Source organism: Aulonocara sp. 'chitande type north' Nkhata Bay, linkage group LG7, assembly GCF_057382095.1.
Source record: "Aulonocara sp. 'chitande type north' Nkhata Bay isolate Kocher_YH1m ecotype deep benthic linkage group LG7, A_spYH_male_GT1.1, whole genome shotgun sequence".
Lineage (NCBI taxonomy): Eukaryota > Metazoa > Chordata > Actinopteri > Cichliformes > Cichlidae > Aulonocara > Aulonocara sp. 'chitande type north' Nkhata Bay.
Window position 1 is genome coordinate 64,892,743 of NC_141350.1, and position 27,989 is coordinate 64,920,731.

General features: G+C 40.0%; 2 protein-coding genes across 2 annotated transcripts; both read right to left on the minus strand.

The window, feature by feature from the left end:
- Window positions 1-1,070: 1,070 nt before the first annotated feature.
- LOC147326633 (carbohydrate sulfotransferase 6-like) lies at window positions 1,071-3,547 on the minus strand. The gene is made up of 2 exons (XM_086302637.1): window positions 3,440-3,547; window positions 1,071-3,116 (listed from the first exon to the last, which is right to left on the minus strand). Exon 2 carries the CDS (start codon window positions 3,030-3,032, stop codon window positions 1,794-1,796), a length of 1,239 nt encoding a protein of 412 aa, XP_086158763.1. The 5' UTR covers window positions 3,033-3,116; window positions 3,440-3,547; the 3' UTR covers window positions 1,071-1,793.
- A 3,985-nt stretch (window positions 3,548-7,532) lies between these two features.
- Window positions 7,533-26,784, minus strand: LOC147326634 (carbohydrate sulfotransferase 6-like). Its single transcript, XM_086301964.1, has 3 exons — window positions 26,686-26,784; window positions 19,977-20,173; window positions 7,533-10,761 (listed from the first exon to the last, which is right to left on the minus strand). The coding sequence occupies exon 3, from the start codon at window positions 10,680-10,682 to the stop codon at window positions 9,486-9,488; it is 1,197 nt and encodes a 398-aa protein (XP_086158090.1). The 5' UTR covers window positions 10,683-10,761; window positions 19,977-20,173; window positions 26,686-26,784; the 3' UTR covers window positions 7,533-9,485.
- Between the last annotated feature and the right edge of the window lie 1,205 nt (window positions 26,785-27,989).

The window sequence follows — 27,989 nt, forward strand, 5'->3', positions numbered from 1 at the left end:
AGTTGCTGAACTCATAAAATTCACAAGATCGAACGAGATCTCAAACTGCAGGAAAATCACTGGAGTTAAAAGAGGCAGACAACTACACACACACCACGTGCATGCTATTGCTATTTATTGTGGATTAACCTGTCAAGGACAAAAACAAAAAAAAATCTGCATCAAATACAGGAAATCATAGCTTTCCTGTGTTTCCTAGATTGTTGGCATGGTGGTTAGTGCTGTTGCTTCACAGTAAGAAGGTCCTGGGTTCAAATCTACATTCTGGCTAGTTTGCAGTGGTTTCTCTCTGGGTATTCTGGTTTCCTCCCACAATTAAAAGTCATGCAGTTATTAGGGTTAACTGGTGATTCTAAATTACCTGTGAATGTAAGTGCAAATGGTTGTTTGTTTCTATGTGATAGACTGGTGAGCTATCCAGGGTGTACCCTGCCTTGTAACCTATCGCTTCAGGGTTATTTCCCAGCCCCCCTGCAACCAGGATAAAGATAGAAGGATAGTTGTTGAAGACCCATTCAATTTTTATGGTAACCAGGATCTACACTTTGTTGAACATTATGTAATATGAAGACAACATGTAGTATTTAAGTGACCAAGTAGTATTGGGGTAAAAGTTATTGAATACTGTTGAAATAAAATGACAAAATTGTGAAGGATTAAAATATTCCAAGAGCTCAACTTACTTCATCTAAACATGTTTCAATCGCGTTTTATGAACACAAAATGCACAGGTTTATTGAATATGAAAAAGTTGTGTTGATTTAACTCAGTTGTTTAAGTTTCTGCCAAAGCAAAACATTTGTGTGCAACCAATGTCCACTATTGAATCAAGGCAATCCAACATGGCCTTTTTTTCAGTGTACTGTGAGCTTCATGAACTACCTGTCCATTTAAGTCTCTCTGAAATGGAGAGTGCTGTGATCTTATGTGTGTGTATTTAAAACCTCAACTCTGCTGATACAAAAGAGACCCAAACCAGTGCAAAAGAGATTCAAAACCAGTGTTTTAATGAGTAGAATAAGCCATTTAAAGTTTCCATTGATTGAATAAACCTCAAATTTGAGTGCTTATCATGTAAAATATTGCAAAATATAGCAAATTTCCAAAAATGTACAAGTGAAGATATTGTTTTATTCAGAACACTCAGTCATTTAGGAAAACCAAAACTCTCACAAAGTTGTGACTGAAGTCCATCTTTAGTGTAAGTGTTTGGCAATTTTTCATGTGCTCAAAAAAATCACTATCAACATTTTCCCAGATATCACCCTAAACACAATTAATAGTAGTTAATTTACCCACTTTCTCTTACTCTGAAGAGATAAATCAACATGATTTAACATTTGCTACTCATTCAAGTCATTTCAACGTCAAGCCTAAATGTACCATCACAGATTAAATGTTCTATGATGTTTATATGTGATGTTATTCTGTCTGTGCAGACAGCAAGAGATATTTGATTTTCATTAATTTCTCAGAGTTGGTTGCTGTATTAAAAGATGTATAACTGTGAACTTGACTCATTTGTTTTCAGACTGATATCAGATGAGCAACGTTTATGGCAGGTTGGTTGGTGTACTTTACAATCTCTTTTTGCAGCAATGAATAAATAAATAACTATAAGTTTTGTCTACTTATAGAGACACTTCAGGAAAAGTCATGTGATCGTGGCACGCAAACACTAAATGTACATTAACAGAATACTGTGCTGCCTTTTCACATTTCAGTCTTCTTACAGTGTCCGTGCTTTAAAAATGGACATTATGACAGTGTTCTCTGTTTTTAATAGTCGTACCCTAATGTAGTTTTTTGTGCGGTCCATCTGTCAGAAAGTCTTTGTCATTCTTGTTGTAACTGTTGTCCATGTGCTGTGTTTTATCAGGTGACCAGCTGAGCTGTTCTTGTGGTACCAGCAGATCTACGTAGAGATTCTTCTGCTCTATTTCACTGTTTACCATCGTGTACCCGAGATAAGACATGGCCTCTTCACACACTTCCTGTACTCGTTTGACCGTGTTGTGTGGCAGCATGGTGCGCCAAGCCTGAGAGATGTCAGTGGCGCTTCGCGATGTGATGTCAAAAGCCTCTTTAATGGAGCCTTTGCCTTTTCCGTGGGTCACCTGGTAGATCCATGTGGCCAGCTGTGTGGTCATCTCCAGACCTACAAACTGATACAAGGATTTGATCTCCTTGACTGGGTTGCGCGTCACATCCTCGTAGCGAACCAGTTTGTAGCGGCCTTTTAGAAACGGAGGAGGCTTCAGGACCGCCCTCTTATTGATACGCAAGTGGCTTCGACAGATCTCCTGCATGACCTGATACTGTACCTCTGCTTCATTGATGGGTTTCTGCTCCAAGACGATCGCGTTATCACTCGCTAAGTATTCAGCTACCTTTTCCTTAGACCGCATCACTCCCCGTGGGTCTCGGACCAGGTGGATGATGCGGAGATTTAAGTTTGGGTCCAGCAATAGTGGGTAGAGGGATTCTAGCTCAAAGATGCGCACTTCCTTGTACACCACACGAGAGTAAAAGCCACACACCTGCTCTACAATCTTCAGGTCCCGAGGTTTACAATTCTGTTGGCAGTGTGTCTTGTTGCTGAGCTGATTACGTGGCATGAGAGGACAGACCGGGGGTGAGCACAGAGCTCGACTGTGACTCCACATAAACAACTCTTTCTGGTTCTCTGGAAGGTAGGACTCCATCACTGAGAAGTCACACTGGAACAGGCTCCGTAAGAGATCCCTCAAGGCCATTCGAAGTGCCCGTGCACCATTTTGCCTCAGCTGGGTCCACACATGCCAGCCAGGCTCCATAAGATAGAAGACAGACGGGTGCTGACTGAATACCTGGCCCAGGAAGGATGAGCCTGATCTCCATGATGACAACAATAGAACGTGGACTTTGTCATTGGAGGGTTGTGGGTCATAGAGGCTGAGCTGCATGTACCAGCCGCTGACCAGCAACAATGCTGCCCCACATAGGATCACTTGGAACTTCATGGTGTTGTGGTTCACTCTGTAGCGCAACATTATGGCTGTGAGCTGCTGTCCAGTCAGTGGTGCTTTGTGCGAATTCTTCTCTCTTCAATCTTGTCTTAAGCTGTGTCTCTTTTGCTGCATAAAAAATACACAAATAATATTAATTATTTTTTATAAAATACCAATTTGTTTGCAAATCCTGTCTTTGCTGGAAAACCTGGCATGCCACTGGTTGTGAACCACCTTCTTAAACATTTTAAATCACATGATACAATTTTGTATATGGTGGAGAAACTAAACCGAAACGGCAAACATTAACCAGTGATACTTTTTGTAAGGGTCATTTCATCAGCACAGAATTTTAGCTTAAAAAATCTTGCATACTCCTTCTGTTTCCCTTGTTTGTCTCTCACTGTGTGTGTGTGTGTGTGTGTGTGTGTGTGTGTGTGCGGTTTTACCACAAAGGTCTGCTACCCAGTACCCAGTTGGAATTAAAGTTTATCCAGTATTCTGGGCTGTAGAATCTACCGTAGCATCGCAGAACAGAGCGTGTCCACAGTCCTTTGAGTATCCCAGGGGAGCTCTCCTCTCCTTCTCCGCTTCCTCTGTCAAATGCTGCTGCTCGGATAATTATTTTCTTTAGTCCCCGGGCGTGTAAAAAGCGGAGATTTTGGGCGGAGTCTTGCATGCACAGAGTTGACGGTGTGGCAGGGGACTGCCACAGCCGATGCTATCGTCACCTTCCGGCATAACAGGTCAGCTGGGGGATGTTCGAAAGCTGGAACAGAACTGTTAAAAAGCCGTAATTTACATTTACCCAACTGCCGACATCGTTTAAGACATTTGCTCTTTATGTGTTAATTATCTTGTGGTTCTGTCTGTGTTTTATATCTTCTGGTGTGCCAAAATATGATCATCTGCCAAACAGTAATTTCGGATGTTCCCAAAAAGCGATTGCCCGTACCTGTAAAATACTTATTTGTTGAATTATAATATATGAAAAGTGTCTAATGCCTCACTCACGAATGGTATCAATTCATCTTGAGCTACAAACAACATTCTGGCTGCATCAGTTTTTAACACAGCAACTTTTATATATGCTCAAGAGTTAAAAAGATATTTTAACTGGCCTAAAGGGCTGGACTGATTACATCAGGTACAATATCATAAAGATAGCCTACAAGTCATAAAGATAAAGAACAGGTCAGGTAATGTCTTTAATTTATATATAACCTTGTGAATCCTGTTCGTTATTTAACAATATGAGTAAGACATTACACACACACACACACACACACACACACACACACACACACACACACACACACACACGCAAAACAAGACATTGGACATGCAAACGTAGCAGCCACGATAACACAAAAAAACAAATATAAATATATATTTAAATATCCCCCCCCCCCCCCCCCCCCCCCCCCCCATTTCTTTGTACTTTCACGTCCATTCCGAGAATTCTGGCAATTTCCCTTAAGGAACTCGGTGACATTTGTGAGTTCTTATAAGCGATGATTATTATTTTCTCCGAGGTCTGCAGCAGATCTTATGAACTAGACCAGCAAAAATGCCACTTACTGCCGTTGGGGGTGAGTGGATGAAAACAGGACAAAGACACGGTGAAAGAGAGGCAGAGGTGAATAACCAATGATTAAATGCGTAAAGAGAGGCGTAAAAACACGCAGCGAGTGAAAAAGGTGAGTGAAGAAACAATGCGTCATGTGCAGCTACAAAGAAGTCATTCATCAGGTTTTGCAGTTACCGTTAAAGCATGAGCTCACATCGAAATTGCAAAACAACTGGAAAGACTGTCCAAGTTTGTGGTACGTCACCAAACAAGAGCATGTAGCAGAACAAGCTGCGTGTCACTGTAAGAGAGGATTTGACAGGTTTTTCATTGTTTTTGCAACCCGCACACACTTAAACACTCAACACCCCTGACTTTCTGAAGCTTCCCATTATACCGGTTATACTTTCTGTAACAACATTTAATGTGCTGTCTTTTATCAAGAGGGATGATTGGTGGAAGACAATGCATGTTTTGATAATCACTTAATTATTTCAGCTATTTTACAAGCAGATATGCTGACTTATCAACATCTGCTTTTCTTTGTCTGATATGACAAAGGTCTAGGTAGTCTAGGTATCATTCTGCAAAAGACCAAATAATTAAAATAATAAAAAATAATAATTATAGGCAGTTTGGCGATTATTAGAAATACTTATCTGCAACCACAGTGCTGTTATCCTCCAATGATTTCAAAGGGCAGCAAAGTTGATTCTCAGAATCAGAGAGTCATCTGAGTCAATTAATATTTTAAGTGACTTGGCATTGTTAAGCTCGTTTTCTGAAAGATTATGTCATAATTGTCCTGAAATTTGCTGTCCAAAGTCCAAAATTTCTGCTGGTGTCTGTTTGTGGTGAGCATCAGATCAAAGTTAAGAATTATAAATTGTAATTATAATTAGCTTCTAGTGCACTTTCAGGCCCGTGAGACTCATTTAGACTCTCGGACACTAAGCCATGGCTCTTTGCGAAGTGCACACATTTCTGCATATCTGCCATTCAAAGACACTTTTTATAGAGTTTATTTTATGTAATATTCAATACTGAACTGTATGTGGGAGCCGAATCTTCAGCCCTGCTGAGAATCCATGTGGGACTTTACTTCCATGGGCATATCATGCAGGCCAGTTACATGCAAATACCAAAGGGTCATTTATAGCTGACATATGAAATTATCTTGCAGACCAGTTATATATAACAGAATAGTAACTGCTCAGCTGGGGTTCCAAGCAATTCAAGCAGGTACTAAAATATGACATCATACCCAGAGTGCGTGCCACCAATTGGCTGGTCAGTGGTTTCACTCAGTAGGTTATTCACAAAAATCAAAGCTGCTATTTCTGAAATCCAGCAACGAGGAAAATGGCTACAAAAACAATGCTCTGTTCATCCAGTCTCACAAAAAACCACAGACTGAGCAACAGTTACATCGTTGCCTCGACATCCACCTTTGTTGTAGCATTCATGTCACATACTAATTATGTCACAGGACCCTCGTCAGCATTGCTATGACGAAGACCACACACATTAGGTAGCACTCGATTGTAATGGAAAACAAATGGATCCGAGTCAAGTCGTGGTGGGTCAATCCAAGTAGGTACTAATGGAAAAGGAGCTTAATGGTATTGCGGGCCAGAAGTTTGACGCCCCTGGTACGGATGCTTGATGTAAGATTTCAGGCTATAGGACAATGAAAACTGTTTTGTAAGGACATTGTGTTATCAAGTTGTGAAATGAAAGTGTGAAGTGTTGCCCTGATGGTAGGGTATGGAAACAAATTTCAAAATCCATTCAATACTTCGTGGACAGCATCAGCAGGATCAACGAAGCTGGAACCATTCTTTTGCCAGAATCTGGAGGTTTGAGTCGATGAGCGCCACTGAATGATGGACAATCGATTGCACTCGCTCCACTCCACAGTACCGAGGTAGCAGAGCTCCTTCTTCCTCAGACTTAAACCCTGCTGCCATAGAATGTTTCAGAACACTTCAGGAAACCATTCTCTGTGAGACTGTATGCAACTCCACTTTCTTTAGCAGGTACGTACATCCGTCACCATGCCAGAATATACTTGTTACACCTGTTTCCAGGCAAAGTGTTAAAAACCCAAAAAGACACCCACCAGTGACAGGGGACCTTTTGCTGACTCCTGTCAGTTGTTCTCGTGTTAAACCAGATTCCTATGTGAACAACAATATGGTGAAATGTACATTTATTCAACTAGCATTCTCACATTCTCTTGCACAATCTTGCAAAATCAAATACTCTCAGATCCATATGTTTTTCAAGGGTCTTCTGAGCCGCTTTCAGGCCTTTTTTGCATAGTGAAATCTTCTACAATGATTGAACATGAATATCTCAAAGACTGTCAAAGATAACCTGCCATGGTTACTAGAATCAACAAGTGAATGAAAATGGCATTTTATTTACAATAAATGCCATTTTCTTGTTGAAAAGTATTCTATATCCTTAATTTTGTATTGTAATGAAATATTAAATAAATAAGAAAGTTATTTTAATTATTTGTGCTCAAATATGCAACTTTCCAGGACAGCTTGAAATTGTTTTTAATATTTTAAACAGCCATTTCACATTTTCTACCATGAACGTAAAACAGAGACAGTCGAACAGCAAATGCTCTGAACGTTGGCTGTTTTGAAACAGAGTAACCCATGTGTAAATTTTTGCATCTCACAGTAAATGTTAGGCCCTGACAGTGTCCGGCTGTGACCTTTTATTTTAACTATGTTGTTTATGTATTGTGAACGGTACTATTTTTATTCTTTACTCTTCTGAGAACATGCTTCCTAGTACAGGGCTCTATGGTCACATGATTAGTGGTGGTATTCTCCAACGCATGTTCAGTTTCACGTCAAAATATGCCTCTAATTTTTCCACTACTCTTTGCTCTGCTTTGAGCTTGCTGGACCGCCCATCCCTTCAAACTGGAGAGCACTAGTTTCCTTTTGAGATCTTGAGTCTGTGTATTTAAGATTTTATCTTTGCTTATGGAAAAGAGACCCAAACCAGTGCAAAAGAGATTCTAACCAGTGTTTTAATGAGTAGAATAACCCATTTAAAGTTCCCATTGATGAAATAAACCTTAAATCAGAGTACATATCATCTCAAATAAACAATATTTTGTTATGTATTTTACTCCATGATGTAAAACACTTCTGTACTTCATAGCAAGTTTCCAAAAATGTACAAGTGAAGATATTGTTTCAATCAGAACACTAAGTCATATATGAAACACAAAACTCACACCAAGTTATAGCTGAAGTCCATCTTTAAAAAAAAAAAAACCCATGACAATTTTTTATGCATTAAAAAAAATTAATGTACATTTTTTACTACAAAGCACCCTAAACACGATTAACAGTAGTTCATTTATCCTTTTTCTCTTACTGTAAAGATATAAATCAACGTGATTTAACATTTGCTACTCATTAAAAGACATTTCAGTGTAATCAAGTATTAATCAATAAAACAGACAGATCCCGTAAACAAATGTAAATAATGACACTGAGCACTTTTATCCAGTTTAAGTAAACATGTTAATTCCACTCCTTCATGAATGTATACCTTCATAGCTACAATACACTGTGGAAGTGAGGAGTTTCAAGTGGGAGCAAAAAAAATAATGTTTAAATTCTCAGGCACTTAAATGGAGCCAGGATGCAAAATAACGCTGTTAGTTCTGAGCTGAGAGCAGGTCTGAGAAGGAACAGATAATCTATCCCATGCTGTGAGACTTTTGTCAGTTACATCAATATATTTTGATGTGTCAGACATTCATTTGCAGAGTAACAGGAGACTGACTCCATCTTAAAGCAACATTTATGGCAGGTTTTAGTAACAGCGTTGGCGTGCTTGACTCATTTTGGAGCAAAAAAAACATGATTTTTTGTCAATACCTGTTTTTTTATACTGCAGGGTGTCTGGTGATTTCCGCCCATTACTTTTTACTGCAGGATGAATTAAGCTTGAGTCCAGTTAGTGAGTTTCCTGGCTGTACCGTATTAATAACATGCACATTGCTAAGAGAGGGTAGGTGCGTTTCATTGTGCTAATGCATTTTCTCACGGCTCTCTGCAGCTTCTTAACTTTTCTCACACTATCAGCATGAGAAAAGTATGTGAGGTGCCAAATGAGTAGCCCTTCAGTTCTAAGTGCTGTTAGTGCGTTAACACATCAGGTGCTGGTGATACTTGGAGGCTGGTCAGTATTTATGCATCGTGTTGCACCATTAAAGACTTTGCATAGGAAACATTTGTATTTATTTGTTCTATGCGTCTTGGTTGTCCTTGAGGTGCACATAAGGGATTTGAAGAGCAAGAGTAGCCACTAGAAAGCATCAAATAGCATCATCATCATCATGAATCAAGCCTTCAGGAGACAATGGTTTGATGCATATGCTTAAAACAATGTGGCATGCAACGGCCAATGGCCGGCTCTGTGTGTTTAATGTGGCACATCATAAATCAGGATTTTGGTTATGTTACATCGTTTTGTCATAAATTGTTTTGTCAGTGAGTCTGTGGACTGTTTTTGTGTGTGGTCTGTGCCTTTAAGAGACTATACATGTCCCTTGTCTGATTGGGTGAGCTGTTTTGGGCTGGCTTCAAAATGGCATCTGCTGATTGGCCCCCACTGTCAACTGGCCACTTCAAAAACTGTGTCTCCATACATCCCCTGACAGCAGCTGACACCAGACCTAGTTTTGATTAGTTTGATTTCTTGCTTTTGACCTTGGTTTACCCCAGAGTTAATGGTTTCAGTTTTGGTATTATTGGTGTCCCCACTTCGGCCTCCAAACCAGGAGAACCAGGGCAGGGTGGTACCGTTATCCGGTCCTTTGAGTAGTCCATTCTTTAAAAAGTCTGTTTGTATTCCTGTTTTAACAAGTCTTTGTCATTCCAGTTCTAATTGTTGTTAGGGTGCTGTGTTTTATCAGGCAACCAGCTGAACTGATAGGGTTCCCGTGGCACCAGGAGATCTATGTCAAGCCTCTTCTGTTCCTTTTCACTGTTCACCGTCCTGTACCCGAGCAACGACATGGCCCCTTTACACACTTCCTGGATTCGTCTGACCTTGTTGTATGGCAGCATGGTGCGCCAAGCCTGGGAGACGTTGGTAGCGCTCCTCGACGTGATCTTGAAGGCCTCTTTAATAGAGCCTTTGCCTTTTCCGTGGGTCACCTTGTAGATCCATGTGGCCAGCTCTGTGGTCATCTCCAGACCTACAAACTGATACATGGCATTGATCTCCTCGAGTGGATTGCGTGCCATGTCCTCGTAGCGAACCAATTTGTAGCGGCCTTTTAGAAACGGAGGGGGCTTCAGGACCGCCCTCTCGTTGATACGCACATGGCTGCGACAAATCTCCTGCATGACCTGATACTGTACCTCTGCTTCCTTAATGCGTTTCTGTTCCAAGACGATTGCGTTATCACTCATAAAGGCCTTGGCTGACTCTTCCCTAGACCGCACAACTGCCCGTGGGTCTCGGACCAGGTGGATGATGCGGAGATTTAAGTTCGAGTCCTGCAAAAGTGGATAAAGTGATTCCAGTTCAAAGAGCCGCACATCTTTGTACACCACGTGAGAGTAAGAGTCACACGCCTGCTCTACCCCCTGCAATCCCTCAGCATCACATTTCTCTAGGCACAGAGTCTGGTTGCTGAACTGATTACGTGGCGTAAGAGAACAGATTGGTGGCGAGCACAGAGCTCGACTGTGACTCCACATAAACAAAGACGACACATTGGGGTACTCTGGAAGGTAGGACTCCATCACTGAGAAGTCACACTGGAACACGCTCCGTAAGAGATCCCTCACTGCCATTCGAAGCGCCCTTGCACCGTTTTTCTGCAGTTTGGTCCACACATGCCAGCCAGGCTCCATAAGATAGAAGACAGACGGGTGCTGACTGAACACCTGGCCCAAGAAGGATGAGCCTGATCTCCACGATGACAGCAGCAGAACATGGACTTTGGCGTTGGAGGGTTGTGGGTCACAGGGGCTGAGTTGGGTGTACCAGCTAAAGAACAGCACTACTCCTGCCCCCTGTAAAATCACCAGAAACATCATGGTGCTGCAGTTCACTCTGTAGCGCGGCATCGTGGCTGTGAGCTGCTGTCAGACAGTCGTCCTTTGTTTGAATCCTCTCTTTGGTCCTGTGTTGAGGTGTTTATCTTTGCTGCATGAAAAAGCAAGACAGACAGAGAGAGAGAAATTCATATTCAAGATTTGACAATCATGTTTATGCAGCACTCAAAATCTCTTGCAAATTATTATCAAGCATGTGTCAAGAAGAGAGAGCCTATACGCTCTTATAAATTAGCTGACTTTGGGACATTAATAGTGACACAACATTGATTAAGAAAATATGACTTTTGTTATCAGTTTTTTTATCTGATGAAAAGCTCAAATAATAAATAAATTAGATTAATTTTACTTAGAGACTAGTTATACTTGCTCCAGTAAATGAGGCCTTGTGCAGCTTTAAATGCTAAAAAAAATTACATGTATAGTGGAAGTATTTTAAACTGTTTTAATTTTGATGATTATGGCTCATGAAAATCAGAAATCTATTATCTCAAAGTGTTAGCATATTTAATTCAAAGTTTGCATATGAATGGCGTGTATTTCTCAGTCTATTTTAGCACTAAAACTACAATCATGGGGACAACTGCCGATGCAACGGTTAACCAAATAATCATCGACATCCTGTACAAAGATTTTTGTATTTCATTTCAGGCTCATAGCGCCTAGGTACAGGAGTCCAGGTTTTTGAATGGTTTGAGATACTATGTCCTCTGTGTTGGTGGTGGTGGTTGGTCTGCTGTGTTTCATCGAGTCCAAAGCCAACACAGCATTTCCCAGGAGATGTGTGAACACTTCATGCTTATATCTCCTGACAAGCTTTATGGACATGCTGCTTCCCTTTTCCAACATGACATAGCACCTGCCCACAGCTCAAAAACATCATTACTGTGTGTGACTGGCCTGACCTGGCACCCCAGCAGTGCAACAATGTGATCGCCTCCCTGCCACACCACACGTGCTGAAATTCTTGGCAAATAAGTCCCAACCAAGTAATGAGTTTGTAAATATGGTTTAAGTAAATTTTAAATACTTTTATCATGTGTCTGACAAAACATAATCTGAGATACTGAAATGATGATTTAATGAGCTTTAAGCCCATAATCCCTGAGTAAAGAAACATTTTACATAGATGAAGAACCTAACAATAAACTAGTGCAGAGTGAACTCAGGTCAAAGAAGTGGAGCAATATCCTTTAAGAACACTACTTAGAAATCCATTGCGTTCTTATTCTATTACAGTTTTGTTTTCATCTAAAGTCTCACCTTAGACATTTTATAGAGATGTCTGCAAAGATTATGGCTAATGTCAGTGCGTCAAATTACAAGCTGAGCAAGTTTCAACAATTTAAAAGGATTCAAATGACACTCAGCCAGTCAGACTAAGTCACTAGCTTATATCTGTTATAGCCCATATAATGTTTATATCTAACTTTGTAAATAATGTGTTGCTAATATTATTAAGTGTACTGACAGCTAATAAACCAAAGATAGGTTCATTTGATAGATACACTCCTCACACTTGGAACACATCATGCACTGACTGTACCTGACAAAGTCACGTGCTACACACAGCACAGTCAGACCTTCCGGCACAATCTCAGCAAAAACTGTGAAAAGGTATTTGAATCATTCATTACCTTTTCAGGTTTATTTTTACCCATTCATGTTCGCACCTTCATTTTCAGTGCAGATAAAACAGATAAGCAGATAAGATTGCAAAACGCTCTTGCAAATTTTTCCTGTTGTACTTCTGTGTCTGTAATTAGCTCAGTGCATTTTTACCTCATTCTTTCTACACATACGCACGAGCATACATCCATTGTCACAGTCTATTTTAAGTGACTCAGTTTCCATTACAAAATCACATAAATTCCAAAGAACCACCTCCCATTCTGCTTGCTTTTTATTATTATTATTTATTTATGATGTGTTCTACAATATTTGTCAATTTAACCAATTTTGCAGGGCAATCTTCATATACAAGATTAATTTTCATATATGAGAGACCTGACAGAATATGGAAATGACTTTTGTGCTTTTTCCTGCCTATCTTGAAATCTTTGAAGCATTTCCACTGGACTAAACATGTTAAAAACAAAGACTGTGCTGAGAATTCAGTGACATTTACAAGCAAAGCTGTCATCCAGAGAACAAGTTAGAAGCATGATTGCATCTTAATTGGTGGATTTTGAGACATTTGTTTGTGTCCCTCGTTGCTGCAGGAGAACTTCATGCTGGTTTGGAATGCAGAGAGAGCTCGGGTTAGTGCAGAGAGAAAACTGCAAACACTGGCACGGCTTCACTGAATGATTTTTCCTGCATCATGCCACTGTAGCAAGCGGCCTTTATGTAGCTGTTCAGTGTACATTTTTAAGGATTGAAGAAAAAAAAAGTTCATTTACATTAAATGTGTTTTCATAGAAAATAAAGGGTCCAGTTTTATTGTTACTTCATTGCATATGAGATGGTTTTAGTAAAGTTATAACTTTTGGCCACTTTTAAATGCGACACTTTCTATTGATACTTTTTAGATACTTTTAAACCAACCCTATACAAAACTCTGATCTCTCCCCTAATGTTCCAATGTCACGCAACATGCTAACATGTGAGGCGTGTCACCTCACCGGCGGCTTATGACAGGAATGCTGTCACCTGATGACAGTTGAAAATACTGGCAGCATTCTTCTTTCGCCGAGTGCAGGAAGAAGGAAGAAGAGCAAGATCCCTGATGATAAAGCAAATCATGGTAGTATGTCATAAGATGTCTGAACAGGCTGGGACACGAGCTAATCAACTTTTGACCCTCGAGATAGTGAAACAGTGATAGTGAAATCCTAGTGTGGCAATAACTACCTAGTTAGTTGGTAACTGATGTGAACCACCCTTCTTAAACATTTTGAATCACATGGGCTGATTTTGAACATGGTGAAAAAATCAGACCTAAACATCACACATTAATAATAATAATAATAATGGATTGGATTTAGCGCTTTTCAAGGCACCCAAAGCGCTTTACAATGCCACTATTCATTCACTCTCACACATTAACCACTGAAACTTTACACAGGTATTAATCACGCCACTGTATTCCTGCTCTCTCTGTTTCTCTGGGTCGTCTGACTGTTGGGAATTTCCCTCTGTATCAATGTAGAGTCATTACCTTACATACAAATTGCCTCGAGGTGATTGTTGCTGGGATTTGGTGATATATTTAAAAAATCTATTTCATTTATTGAAACTATCAGGTGTCAGGGCATTTAGCCACCTGCTACTCACAGATAGAAGGGCCTGAGTTTGACTCGTGTATCTGGGGCCTTTCTGTGTGGAGTTTGCATATTTTCTCAATGTTTGTGTGAGTCTTCTCTGGGTACTCTGGCTTCCTCACACAGTCCAAAGTTCGTGGGAATTCGTATTTAATTATTTAATTATTAATTAGTGATTCCAAATTTCCCATAGGTATGAATTGCTGTGTGTCTCTCTGTGTCAGCCCTCTTTCAGATTCCAGGGTATGCCCTACCTCTCAACCCTATGACAGCTGGGATAGGCTCCAGCCCCCCCTGGTGCATGAAAGTATCAGTCAAAGATTCAATCCTCAAATATTTTCAGACAAGCACTTATTCATCCACCGAAAAACACACGCTAAGCTCGACATTTAGCTAATAACAGAAGATGAAACCTGAGAAAGTTACAGTCTTGTTAGCTGCTGATCCTTTCCCTATAAGAACCCCTTACCTGTTGAGTAACCTTCCTCTTAAACTTTCAGATAAATGCAGAAAAAAAATCTTAAAAATTAACAACTTGTGACAACTGGCAAAAGAAATCTTTCAAACCATATTTACTCACTTGTACTGAAAGGCAGGATTTTATTGTATTATTTTCTAACTGAGCTATCACTAAATACTAAAATATCTGGATGAATGTCTTGCTTAAACTGTAATGCGCGTCCACATACTTGCATGTGGGCGCAGATCTGATGTAGAGGCAATAATGCCAGGTAATGTCAAGTTTCAGATCACTTTGTACTCTCTTAAATTTCAACAGGCTGCTCAGCTGAAAAAGTGGAAACTTTCCCCGACTGTAAGACTGAAGTGCTGAATCGTCAAAAAAACGAAAATCCCGATTGGCTTTCAAAGATGCTGTTAAATGATATTTAACTGCTGAAAACAGCAAGCACTGTGCACTCAGACATAAGGTGACATGGATCCATCACATGCAAAACTGCCTGAGGCTGTAATCTGCCCTTTAATTTGAAATGCTAACATGAGCCTGCAGTGTCACAGACACAGTGGATAAACAGGGACAAGCCTGCAGAATGCCGCCCAAGATCAACATCATTTCTGTTAGAAATATAAAGAACATTTATACTGGAGATGAATTTCTCAACCCACAATTAAAGGAGTGATGGCAATCTGTCTTAAGTTTGGGATCACAGAAACTAAAGCGGGACAAACCACATATGAAGCTACAAGTGTGTTGGTGGAGCAGATCAGGTGTGATGGCGCAGTGGGAAAAAAAGATTATTCTCAAAATTGTCAAATTCTTTTGTACTGTGACTTCAGTAGAACTGTTTTGTTTGTAGGGAGACGAATCAGCTGACCAGGGCACTAGTCAAATGAAGTTTATAAATATGATTCCATACAAGAGGATGATAAATGACACTGGCATTTTGCTGCTGGGATTCTTTCACCTGTGCTTTGACAAATTTCATTTACTGATTTTAAATCTGTTTTCGTCTTGCAAGTTCCCGTTTTTTTAGTTATGTTCCAAGTATTGGACAGCTGGACTGGACAGAAACAGCGACTCATTATAAAATTAAAGAAAGTAAGTGTGCTCTGCAGAAAAGTAAGCCCAAAATTAATGAAGGTCTTTTTGTTGGTTCTAAAATCTGTGAACTGATACTTGACGATGAGTTTGAATGGAAACCGGAGCCAAGTGAATCAGTAGCCTGGGAAGCATTAGTGCAGGTTGTCCAAAATTTACTTTGGAATCACAGAGCAGAGAATTTTGCTAAAATCACATCAGCTAACGAGTGCAAAATGTCACTGAAGATGCACTTTTGTTCACCCAAACCTGGGCAAAGTCAATGATGAGCGTGGAAAAAGATAAAAGATCAAATAAAATGTTGGAAAACTGATACCGGGGACAGTGTAATCTGAGCTTGATGGTTGACTGCTTCTGGTTCTTTGTAAAAGACATGCATGCTCAGTACAAGTGCTAAAGTAAGTGGCTAAAACATTTTTGAGCAGACATTTTTTTGACAGTCTCAAATGTATGCTCAACTGTGAGGTTCAACCATGTGCACCTCACAGTTGAGCAAAAGTTCAGCACAGTTCATTACTGTAAACGTTGCCACAGTTCCCTAGCACTAACTAATCCCAGCAGCCTGCACACGCAGCCTTTAAATTGATCTGAATGCAGTGCCCTGATCAGGCTGCATGAAGAACATACTTGACATTAGGTATTACCCCGCCTCTTAGATTTAATTACTCATGAAGGTGCTGACATGTTAAGACTTTCTCTCCTGTTTATGTCTTGAACAGATTAGACAGCACACTGAACAATGGAGAAGTAAACAAAAGGTAAATGCTTTTAATACCCCAATCTTCATCTGGATTTATATAATTTATGACTGTGTGATATTATACACACGCACCTTGTGTAAACATGGATCTGCAGCGTCTTGTGTGCAGACATTGTGCGACGCCTTGCGTGCAGCTGCTCGTGCACTGTTTGTTTGCAGTGAGACTGAGTCTGGGAACAGATGCGTCTCTTTCTGTTTGCCAGCAGACGTGGTGAGTCCAAGTGCAGGAGACACTTTGCTGTCTTTGTGAGGAGAACAGTGCTGGCAAGCAGCACCGTGAACTACAGCGCTGCAACACCGAAGAGATCCAGATATTCGTCTGCTAAGAAGCATACATTATTGCACCTGCATGGCGAGCTGCGCCAGCTGCAACCTTTCCTTGTGATTATCATTTCTGACAAAGCGGCTACTCGAAAACACTCGCTGCTCGTCCTGCTCAGCTCTGTGTGCATGAAAGAACACAGGCTCTCAGGGTTGTTTCGGGGTGTCTTGCAGCTGCTTGATCAGTGGATAAATAAACCACAGAGTCAGCCAAACCTCAACAATCCACTTAAACTAAATCACTCGCTTTGTTCATGAAGTCTGCCTGAAGGTGGCCATTCTTTAATTGTACTTTCTGATGTTTGTAGTTGGTAATGGAATGCATATAAGAGCTGCAGAGTGCTCTTTAGACCACTCTGTATCTTGTAAGTGTACAGATCCAACTCTAAAAAGCTTCTTAAACATATGACAAAAGATTTGAGCCGATATGTGTATAAACAAAATCAATGAGCCTTTCAAGCTGGCCTATCACATACTCTGTAGTCTTTGTGAACCTGAACCGTACTTGTTTCTGAAAAGTAAAAATAAACATTTGCTCAGTTTTGACGTAGTTGTTCACACATTGGCCAAACAAGCAAAAGATCCCTAGTTTGTTCCCAGGAGAAGGAGAGTTTGTGGGTGCTCTTGGCCCATCAGCCAATCGTGGAAAAGAGTAAACTTCTTAAGTGCAAACAGCTAAATGTTAAAAACCGTGAAAAGTGCCCGTTGTCCCTGTCTGTGCTTTCAAAAATGTATATTTGGATATTTTATGGGGGTTTTCTCCTATGAAACTCTGCGTTCACCTTCTATGGATGCACAATCTGATACTGGACACAGGTTCAGTCCTATTCAGTTCATTGTTGCTCTGCATTTATAACTCTACATAGCAGAAGCGTTGCTCCTGTTACCAGCAGCACAGCTAATATAGCATGGAGGAAGCTGGCAGCACAGGTTCAACAGTCGGGAGGTATTCCAAGCATACTGCATCAACAGCTTTACATATTTGAAGTGGTTTTTACTGCTTATCAAAGCGTTGCCAAGTGGGGTGACTCAACTGAAAATCTCCAACAACAGTGCTTTCTTTGTTGGTTTCTCTCTCGCTCTGTTTACTTTAACACATGTTGGGAGGCTTTTACTATACTCACTGTAACATAAAGTGTTGATAATCTTGGTTAATATTAAAATAATCTCTCATTTCACCTGCCTCCTATTACACCAGTCTCCTTCCCCTGCTCTGACAGCAGGGTGCAGTAAAGAGCTGGTCGTTTTCTTCTGTAAGCAGACCTGAAACAAACATTGACACTGAAAACATGATTCATGTGTGTTTTCTTTCCACCTCTTCTTTCTTTTTGCATTTACATTTATCAGCTGTTATAAATGCTGATATTCAGCAAATCACCAGCCACCAATTTTTTGCAAGCTATTAAATTTCAAGACTTGGTGGCGTTTAAAACAGCGCAAATAAGATAGAAAAGAAAGAAATAAAGTGTTTGCAAAAGAGGGAAATGGAATTTTAAAATACAAAGTGTTAGAACAACTTTTAAAAATGTCTATCTCAATAGCAGGAGTTAAATTATGGAACAGTCTAACAGAAGAAATTAAAGAAAGTAACAACATAAACCAGTTTAAAGTGAAATATAAAAAACTGATTTTTAACAAATATAAGAATGAAGAAAACGGGGTAAACCCAGGGCGGTAATGTTGTTCGTAATAGTGTTTTAGTTTGTTTGTCTCATCATTTGTGAATCTGCAAACGTTGCCACTCAGTCCTTATTTATATGAAAGTAACTATACTGTGGTGGGGCTTGTTTATTTGTTTTGTTTGTTTGTTTGTTTGTTTTGATTTACTTTTGCTTCATATGTTGTTTGTTTAATTTAAGGCTAAAACAAAATGAAATCAATGAGAGGTAAAATTTGAGGCGGTAGGGACTAATAAGTGTATACTTCTGCCTACTCCGTTTCAAACAAAAGAATGGAATGATATTTTGTAATGATTGTGAATTCACGTTTGAAATAAAAATGAAATGAACTGAACTAAATCATAAATAAATCAGCTCATAAAATTTGTTTATTTTCTGTAAATGTTCCTTAAGCATGTGCTTATATAGAAACAGTCTCTCAGCTATCCTCCGTCAGAAACACCTTTGACATTATGACTCATATTTCTTCTCATAACCTGAAACACTCATAGACACATCCAGTATTTCCTCTGATGTCACAGTCCCTTGATGTGTTTCTCAAAAATTAAATTGTAGTTTCCTTTAGAGTACGAACAACGTAATAACAAAGCCAGTGTTCTTGGTTTGCTTTGTTCTTGGCCGTTACTGATTCCCCCTTTCGTGTTATCAATACTGCTTTGTCTTTTATCTCCACTCCCTTTGAATATTTAACCAGTTTAACACTAATACGAAAGCACACATAAGTAATGGTCAGTGGTACCCATGCACCAGTCAGCTGGGATGCATCTTTTTTTTTTTCAGACATTATTTGGTAACTTTATATTTTTGCTGTGGATTTCTACACTGTCACTATCACAAAGTGCTCTTAATCCACTTACTATTATTATTGTTATCTCTTCCATTGAATAGCGATTTGTGTGTTTGCAGATCAGCTGAAGTAATCTTATCAACTACCCACTGGAAACGCTATAGAGGAAAGCCCACATTTAAGGATGATTGACACGGGCACTTGAGCAGAGCAGGCTTCCTCATATTACCTCTATAAGTTTACAGTTAGTTCAAACACTCAGCCTCAGGAGTACCCATCACCATTCTTTCTTATATATATATATAAACATTATGTCAAATTCTGTTTCAAAATTGGGGGGAAGAGAAAAATTTTAAATGAAAGGCAGTGTGACAAATTTAATAGCTTTACACCTGATGTTTTTGAAAAAAAAAAATATAGCTATATATTCATCTGTACGACAGATAGAGTCTCACATTTTAGACTGCTGCTCAGCGTGTGGCCCGTATAATGTCTGTCTGTGAAGCACAAACGTGACATGAATATTGGCAGCTTTTAATTACTTCATTCATTCACTGCCTTCAAATGAACCCCGTGGAATCTGGTAAATATTGTACAGAATAAAAACGGCCGAAGAGGCTTGTAGCTGGCACTTGTAATCACATTACAGAAGACTGTGTAACGGCACAGACCAAACTAACTCTGAGGGGATAAACGGGGGGTAATGGAGTCCCCTGCGCCTACCTGGGTGGTCACGGATTCTGATCTTTGGAGTTTCGTTACATTGTTGCGTTGCTCGGTCTTAAAGACGAATTTATTGACATGGTTGTAAAAGAATCGCCAAGATGGGCAGAAAAGAGGGTCGTAACCGTAGAGAAGCGAGCGGGTTGTAGTTTATTCGTCTTTTTTTTTTTTTTTTTTACCTCTTATTCCACCAAAGAGAAAGAAAAAAGTCTCACCTTTTATTTTGTTGTCGGTCGCGCTGTCTGACAACGGAGCCGGTCCACAGTCCTCTGAACTCTCCCCTCCTCCGCCGCCCTCGGTCACCAGCTGCTCGGAGAACTTTCTTGTAGTGGCCGTGCACAAGGCGAAGTTTTGAGACGTGGCCGGTGGCAGTGCAGGGCTGACGGGCTGGCAGAGGGCTGGGCGGGGGCTGCTGGTCACAGAGATAGGAGAGTGGTGGAAGGTGGGTGGGTGCGTGGATGTGTGTAACGGAACAGTTATAAAGGCGACATTTACGGCGCATCGATGGCAGACATCCTTCCCAACATTTATTCTTGTGTGTGGTGCAGTAGGCTACAGATGTTAACTGCCCTGTGGTCCAGTCCCAGTGTTTTATCTCCGTTACCAGCTGCAATGCAGCCACTACCTTTATAACTCTGTGTTTATTGTACTTACATTTTAACCCATCCGATCTTTTTTGGCCACTGAAAACATGTTTACAGAACTATTGTTATGTTTTATATTGTTATATTTGTGCTGTCCTCTTGGTCAGATTACGCTTTAAAAAGACATTTTTAATGTGAACGAGATTTTGATATCATTCACGAGGGATACATTTGACATATATTTCACATATCCTCCTGAGAACCAGCAAACAAGTATCTTCCAGTTTAACGTTTTTTGTGATGCCCTGCCTATTTGAACGTAGAGGCGACTCAAAAACATGAGGTATCATTGGAAAGGCACAGATGTCCCCGTTTGAGCTCACTTTAGGGCTTATTACAGTAGCTTGAATAAATCAAAAGATGTAGACCAAAAACAGATGTCCATTTGTCCAGTTTTTGGCAAATACACACTTTCAAGTCACTTTCCTATTCAAAAATAACTTTGCAAACAGGAGAGACACTAGATCAAAACTAGATCTAAACTCAAGGACGCGTGAGGAAAGTTGACATTGTCGTCAGAACATTTCCATCCTATTTGTTTTTGCTATTTTCAGTACAGTCAAGCTTTAAAACTAGCTGCACAAGCTGACGGGTAGCCTCTCTTTACTTTCAAAGATAAATGAGGGCTCCTCCTCTGCACTGGCTCATCAGCTCAGTGTCCTCCCCAGTTATGCTGGTTATCATCATGGCTGCAGAAGCACGAAGCTGCAGAACTCTACTGAATCTCCAAACATTGATTCTGTTCATCTGGACGTAGCGTTTTCAGTGGGAGACTACTGAATAATTCAGCTGAGCTCGCATTGCATTAATGTGGGGGTTTTAAGTTTTCATTACAATGTCTCACTGTCTGCAAGGGCCCCTCATCATAACTTTTCTAGCAGGCTACAATTTCAAGTGTCCATCCTCCGTTTTGATAAGGGACTTAACCAAGGTGTCGTTGAGCATTGTGCCTTAAAGTAAACTTTGATATAGTTCAATCCAACGACTGTCTAAATGTATTTTCTACAGTCATTGGTTTAATCAGTCGATAATAGGAGAACCAAAGCAATTTTAATAGCCAGTATGTCACGGCTGCCGAGGCGAGCTGTGTGGTGTTGGAGGAAAGGAGGACCCAAAATGCAGGCGATGACTGATGTTTATTTACAGGGTGGTGTAGTGGCAAACAAGCAGTGAGGGATGACAGGGAACTAAAGAAACCTAAACTGGAAAAACTAAACAACAAACCTGAGAACATACGAAATGGGGAGAGTGGCAGAGAGCCGCAGACAGGGAACAGGACACTGTGGAACACAGATGAACCGACAACAGGCAGGAGAACACACAGGGCTTAAATACACACAGCAGTAATCAGGGGACGAGACAGGAGGGCAACACACCTGGAAGAAGTCAGAGCTGACGGGACAGGGGAAACGTAAACTGAACACACTCACACGAGACAGGGACCTTCAGAATAAAACAGGAAACTCAGACACAGAAGCAGACAAGACACTGAACTAACTAAACAGACAGATTCACAAACAGACAGTGTGACAGCATAGACAGACAGAACACAGAAGTGGGACCAGGGTAAGCACAGAACAGAAACCTAACAAACGGTAAATCATAACAGAATACATACTCAGGATAAACAAAAGCATAAAGAAACACAAAACACTGAGTCGGCAGACTCAGGACCATCACACAGTAAAGCAGCATCTGTTTCGTCCAGCATCTGTGCTTGTTGCACCTTATAAGTTTGACCATCCTTTTGTTTTGCAGGTAGGCCTACATAGATTTTACAGGTTCGGATCACTGAGCTTTTGTGAATTCTTTGCGTGTCCCATTCAGGGACCAGTAAAGAAGTCACTGATTCTGTGCTTTATCTTCAGCTACAGTTTCTGAATCACTTTTAATGTATACTGTACCATTGCTACTTGGTGGGGTAAAGTTATGTTTCACATATTGTTTTGATTGCCCAGATTGTGATAATATCGTGTAAAACAACAAATGAATACTAGAAAATACTGTGCATTGTTTTTCTGGAAGCATGGAAAACACTGAGGACAGTACACAGGTTGCTGGCAAATGAATGCCAGTATGTTATTGCCAACAAAATGTATTTACATTACTGTAAATACATTTGCAGTAAAAATATCCTGCCTCACTTGCATTTACATGAAAGTTGCTGTAACTGGAATTTACAGTAATTTGCTGTGAGTCTGCATAGAAGTTTGCAACTCTGCCTGCCGCACACAACTTAACATGACATATATGTCTCTTAACTTGGACATAATAGTAATTCAACATGTAGAGCTATGTTAATATTTACTACAGCAATGTAGCTGACTTGTCATTAGCTAATCTGAAACCGGCTGGGGTTATTTTAAACCCTGGCAGTTTGTGATGTCTGGTTTGCATTATTGTGCCAAACATATTTGCTTTTCCAAGATGAGCTCCATAAATTGTCTATATGCTTCTCTTGTTTGTGTTTTTCTTTTGTCTGTTTATTTATTCATGTCCATCATTATTTCTATAAATAGCCTAAGGAGTTTGGAATGAAGGTGACTAGACTTTCTTTAAGTTGCTAATAATTTAGGGGTTCAACAATTTAAAAATTCTGTTACCTGTGTGGGCATTTCTGAGTTCAGTTGCCAGCAGTGTTGGTCAAGTTACTTGAAAAAAGTAACCAGTAACTAATTACTGATTACTTCCCCCCCAAAGGTAATCCCATTACTTTACTGATTACTTATTTTCAAAAGTAATTAATTACTTAGTTACTTAGTTACTTTTTAAAAACACGATTTACAACCTGAATAGGTGATAAAGCGATCGATCTTTCAGCCCAATTCTACTTTTTCTGCATAATCCATCATACAAAATGTAATCAAATGGAAAAGTCTCTTTTTAAAACTTGTTTTATCAGTTTTAATCTTTTAACTTTACGCATGAAGCAAACATTAAATTATATGCAACATTCTCTGACTGGAAGAAATTAGTTTAACATTTAAACCTATTTTCTGCACATTCCAGCACATAAAATAAAATATTTTTTGTGTTTACACTCAGTCTTTCAAATAGATGCAAGTAAAACACAGCAGAAAATAAATAAAGTCAAAGACTAGCGGTCCTGTTGCTCTATTTTCACCTGTAAAGCAGGAGTGGGGTAGGCGGAGGTTTACCCTGGTGCAGGTGTGCTGCAGCGGTGTGGAAGAATCCGCGAGTTTCTCTGTGAGTTTCCCATTACGTCTTTGCGCACTCGGTGCTTGCTCGGAGGTTTAGGGTTTTTTCGCTGTAAAAAGAAGTTTTCTTCCCACGCACAGCGGACGCTAATGTTTTTGTCACTTTATATGGAATCAAACTCAAAGTAAGGTCAGTACTTCCACGCTTTAAACGCTGCACGCTCATACTCTCTCCGCACTCCATATATTATTCACTGTTGATCTGCACACAGCTGTTGTCACGAACGTCGCACTCGCTTACGTCATTGTCATGAGACATTCTCGCAAAAATTCACGGTTTTAGTAACGCAGTAATGCAGCGTTCCTACGGGAAAGTAACGGTAATCTAATTACCGTTTTTGCAATAGTAATCCCTTACTTTACTCGTTACTCGAAAAAGTAATCGGATAACAGTAACGCGTTACTGCCCATCTCTGGTTGCCAGGGATTAAATCTTTTCTCTATGCTGTTCATCATTTGCTGATATTTAAGAAATCTACTGTTGGTGAGCCTATATTTTGATATGCATTCTTGGATTTTTTTTTTTTTTTTTAATTGTCATGAGTAACATGTTCCAGATTTTTTATTCGTTTTTATGAAATGATGGAAAATTCTGTGTTTTCTTTTTCGGGCAAACTATCTGGATTGTCCCACACCTCCAGACTCACAAACCAACCTCTTCTTCCCCTGGGCTTGTGTAGAACTACTAGTAGAATTTTCCAGTCACCCTATGAGCTATGAGCATGTTCATATGAAAAGAATATTATTGGCAAGATCTAGGTCAAAGTTACCATGGCAGAGAGTGAAGTACCTTTGGAACACTGAAAACCAGGGTTTAACCTAAATTAACCTCACCAAGTGCATATCCTGCCCGCAAATACAGGTCTCTGGTGTGCTTTTTTGCAGCACAGAGTTAGCTGTATACAATGCAGCAATATTTCCATTGCAATAAGAATCCATTAAAAAGATTCATGCTTACATAACCTTTCAGAAACCCTGAGAAGACAGAAATGTTTGCAAATGGAAGTCAACCAAATAAAAGCACTGAGTCGATCATAATCGTTATGCTAAACCAACACTGCACACATGTGTGAACAGGAATACAATATTTAAAAAATAAAACCAAAACAAATATGCCTGCATTTTTGTTTTTTTGTTTGTTTGCTTTCTAAATTGAGCTTACCTTCAAACCCTGCCTGTTGCCAACCAACCAGGTAGATTCCTCAGATTTGGTACTTTAGTACATTTTCAGCTCATTACTCCCTTTCAACAAAAACGGTCTAAAACTGATTGTTTAAAGCAGTCTGGTGGTTATGTTTAACATGAACATCCACCACTTTAACAGCATAAATAATGACAAAAATCACCTAGACAGAAAGTGAAAATCATAGCAAATTTGCACATTTCAAATGATTTTGATTTTTAATTCCCCACTTCCTCCTTTTGATAATGAAAATAACTTGCTTGGTACCTTAATGGCACCAATGTTGCCTCACTGCACAGGCTGCACTTCCAGGCTGGGGACCTTTATGACTCTGCACATTCTCCCTGTGCATGCATGAATTTTCTCCAGGTTCTCATTCTTCCTCCCAGAGACATGTGTGTTGGTTAGGTCAGTTGGCTGCTTTATACTGGCCTTAGGAGTGAATGGTTGTCTGTTTCTCTTTGCAAGCCCTGCAGCACACTGGCAACCGGTCATAGGCCTCTCACGCTATGCCAGCTGTCACAGTGTCTTCCTTTCTTGTGGCATTTAGTGAAGCAGAAGTTCTTACTTTGCTGCTCTGACAAAAATGGTAATAACATAAAAATAATTTAAAAAAAAAAAAGCAAAAATGTGAAAAATAAGCAAAATTTGCCACATGTTCTCTTCTTGATTATAATAAAACTTTAATAGCTGGGAGTGTTTTCATAAAACTTTGAGATTATTTTGGCATTGTTTTCATTGGGATGAAGAATTAGAAATCTGTATGTTGATGCTCTGTCTCTAGAGCAAAATAAAGTGGAACTTGGGAAAAGCAATGAAACACTGAAAAAAGAGATGCAAACAAGGGATGCACCTGTTTCCTGTAAGACCCATCTCATATCCTGTTTTCCTTCTCTCTGCAGCTGAAAGAAAAGCTTTTTGGTGACCAGTAAGAGCTGGATGGAGGCGGAGGAGGGACTTTGGGCAATGATGTGGAATTAGTTGTAACAGTTGCAATAAGGTGTTAAAAAGAGTGCTCTTTCATTCAAACAGGAGACTTCCAGTTTGAAGTGAGCCAGCACTGTTATTGGTTATATGGCTCTTTGTTACTTTGTCCCTGCATTCCCAAAAAACAATGGTCTACAACCCTGTTTTGTGAATGGACCTGTTGGCCCATCCTTAGTAATTTCAACATCTATTGGTGAGATTCCCACAAGATGCTGCATATACGCCCATGGAAACAGATTGCATTTAACAGGGTTGTAGAAACACTAAGCTACTGTTACTAATAAGATCACAATACTAACTTTATTTATGTTGACTCTTTATAAAAAGCAAAATAACAGATTGCAATATTGAAGCACAAAGCCAGAAATTACAGATTAAATTAAAGTTAAGGTAGAAACAAAACTTCTTAATTTCAGCTTCTCCCTTTAGGGGTCGCCATTCTGGACCATCTGCCTCTATCTCAATCTAGCGCTACGATCCTCCTCTCTCATACCAACCCTTACACATCCTCCTTCATTGCATCCATTAACCTGCTTTGGATTTTCCCGTTTTTTGTCTGACCTGGCAGCTCCATACTTAACATCATTTGCCCAATCAGCTATTCCTCTTCTGCACATGTGCAAACCATCCCAGCCTCACTTACTTTGTCTCCAAAGCATTCAACCTGAACTTTCCTTCTGATGTGCTCATTTCTAATCTCCCTCCTGATCACTCCCATCTTAACATCTTCAGCTCCACTCCTGTCTTTGTGTTAGTACCACTGTCTCCAAACCCTACCTCATACCAGCCTCACTACCACCTCTTCTGTTACAAATCACCCAACACTCTTCATCACCGCTTGCGTGCACTGTCTGTTGCTTTGGCTGGTCGATCCCAGGTATTTTAAATTTACCTTGTCCATCACCACTCCAAACAAGAAGATGCTCAGAGCCGATCCCTGATGTACTTCCACCCCGACCTTGAATCCATCTGTCACTCCTACTGCATGCCTCAACACTCGTGCGTTTTCTTCCTACAGGTCCGTCCTTACAGACTTCTCTGTCAGTCTTGACTTCCTCATGCAGCACCGCAGTTCCTCTCTTGGGACTCTACCCCTATCTCTCCAAAGTTACTGCAGCTCTGCACGTCACCCTTGAACTTGAAATTGGATTTCTCTATTCTTCAGGAATCCTCTGACCAAAATTATGTTAATCAATCTGTTTAAAAGAAGCCATCTCTCCTAAAGATCTTCATATTTCACAGACATGCCATCTGAACCACCTTTCCACTCTTCATAGTGTAATATGTGAAATCTGCACTTCCTGACTCACTTTCCTCCATCCATCCTCCTCTCTTTCTCATTTTCATCATTCATTAGCTCCTCAGAGTACTCCTTCCATCTTCTCAGCACACTCTCTTCACTTGTTAGTACATTATGATCTCTATCCGAAACCACCCTAACTCAGTACACATCCTTTCCAGCTCAGTGTCTGTGCTGCCTCGTCCTTTCCTCAGTGCCCAGCCTCACATGCAATGCCCATAAGCCTTTATCCTTTGGCACCCTCTCTCTTTGCCGTACACCTACCCTCTCAGCATTCCTGCCAACTTTCTTCATCTCCTTGACTATCCCACTTTTCTTTGCTAACGTCTTCCTTTAAATATGTTCCTGTACTTTGTCAGTGCATAGAAAGTCACAAATCATCAGCATAATGAATGAAATAATAAAGAGCAAAAATTGTGAGGCTGTGAGGACAGCAGTCCACCTCTCTTAAGCTAAACAGGCATCCTAGTCAGAAAAACGCACCCATTTGATTTTTTTAAGGCTTTAAGTTGGGATCGTCAGGTATAATATTCCAGTCACATATTCTACTTTATGTTTGTGCTGTTGTGGTGATGCAAAAACATCCTTATAATAATGAATCTAATTGACTAATATGAAACATTAACCAAATATAGCAGCAGCGTGTCCTTTCTGTGTCTCTTGGGTAAAGTTTAGTTGATAATAAAACACCTTTTCTTTTCTTGTTTAAGAGCATGCAGCACGTTTATGATAAAGATAATGACATCAACAGGAAGTGAGCCAAGACTTATATGTTCAGATAATCTGACCTTGAGAACGAATAAAAGGTAGTACCCACAGAATGGTTAAGACATGATCTTTCTGAGATGAAGTTGCTGAGCTGCTTGGGTGTTACTAAATCGTTTCGTCCAGCACAA

Excerpts from the sequence above, each read along its gene's own strand:
- LOC147326634 (XM_086301964.1), bottom strand. The coding sequence starts at position 10,682 with ATGCCGCGCTACAGAGTGAACTGCAGCACCATGATGTTTCTGGTGATT.
- LOC147326633 (XM_086302637.1), bottom strand. The coding sequence starts at position 3,032 with ATGTTGCGCTACAGAGTGAACCACAACACCATGAAGTTCCAAGTGATC.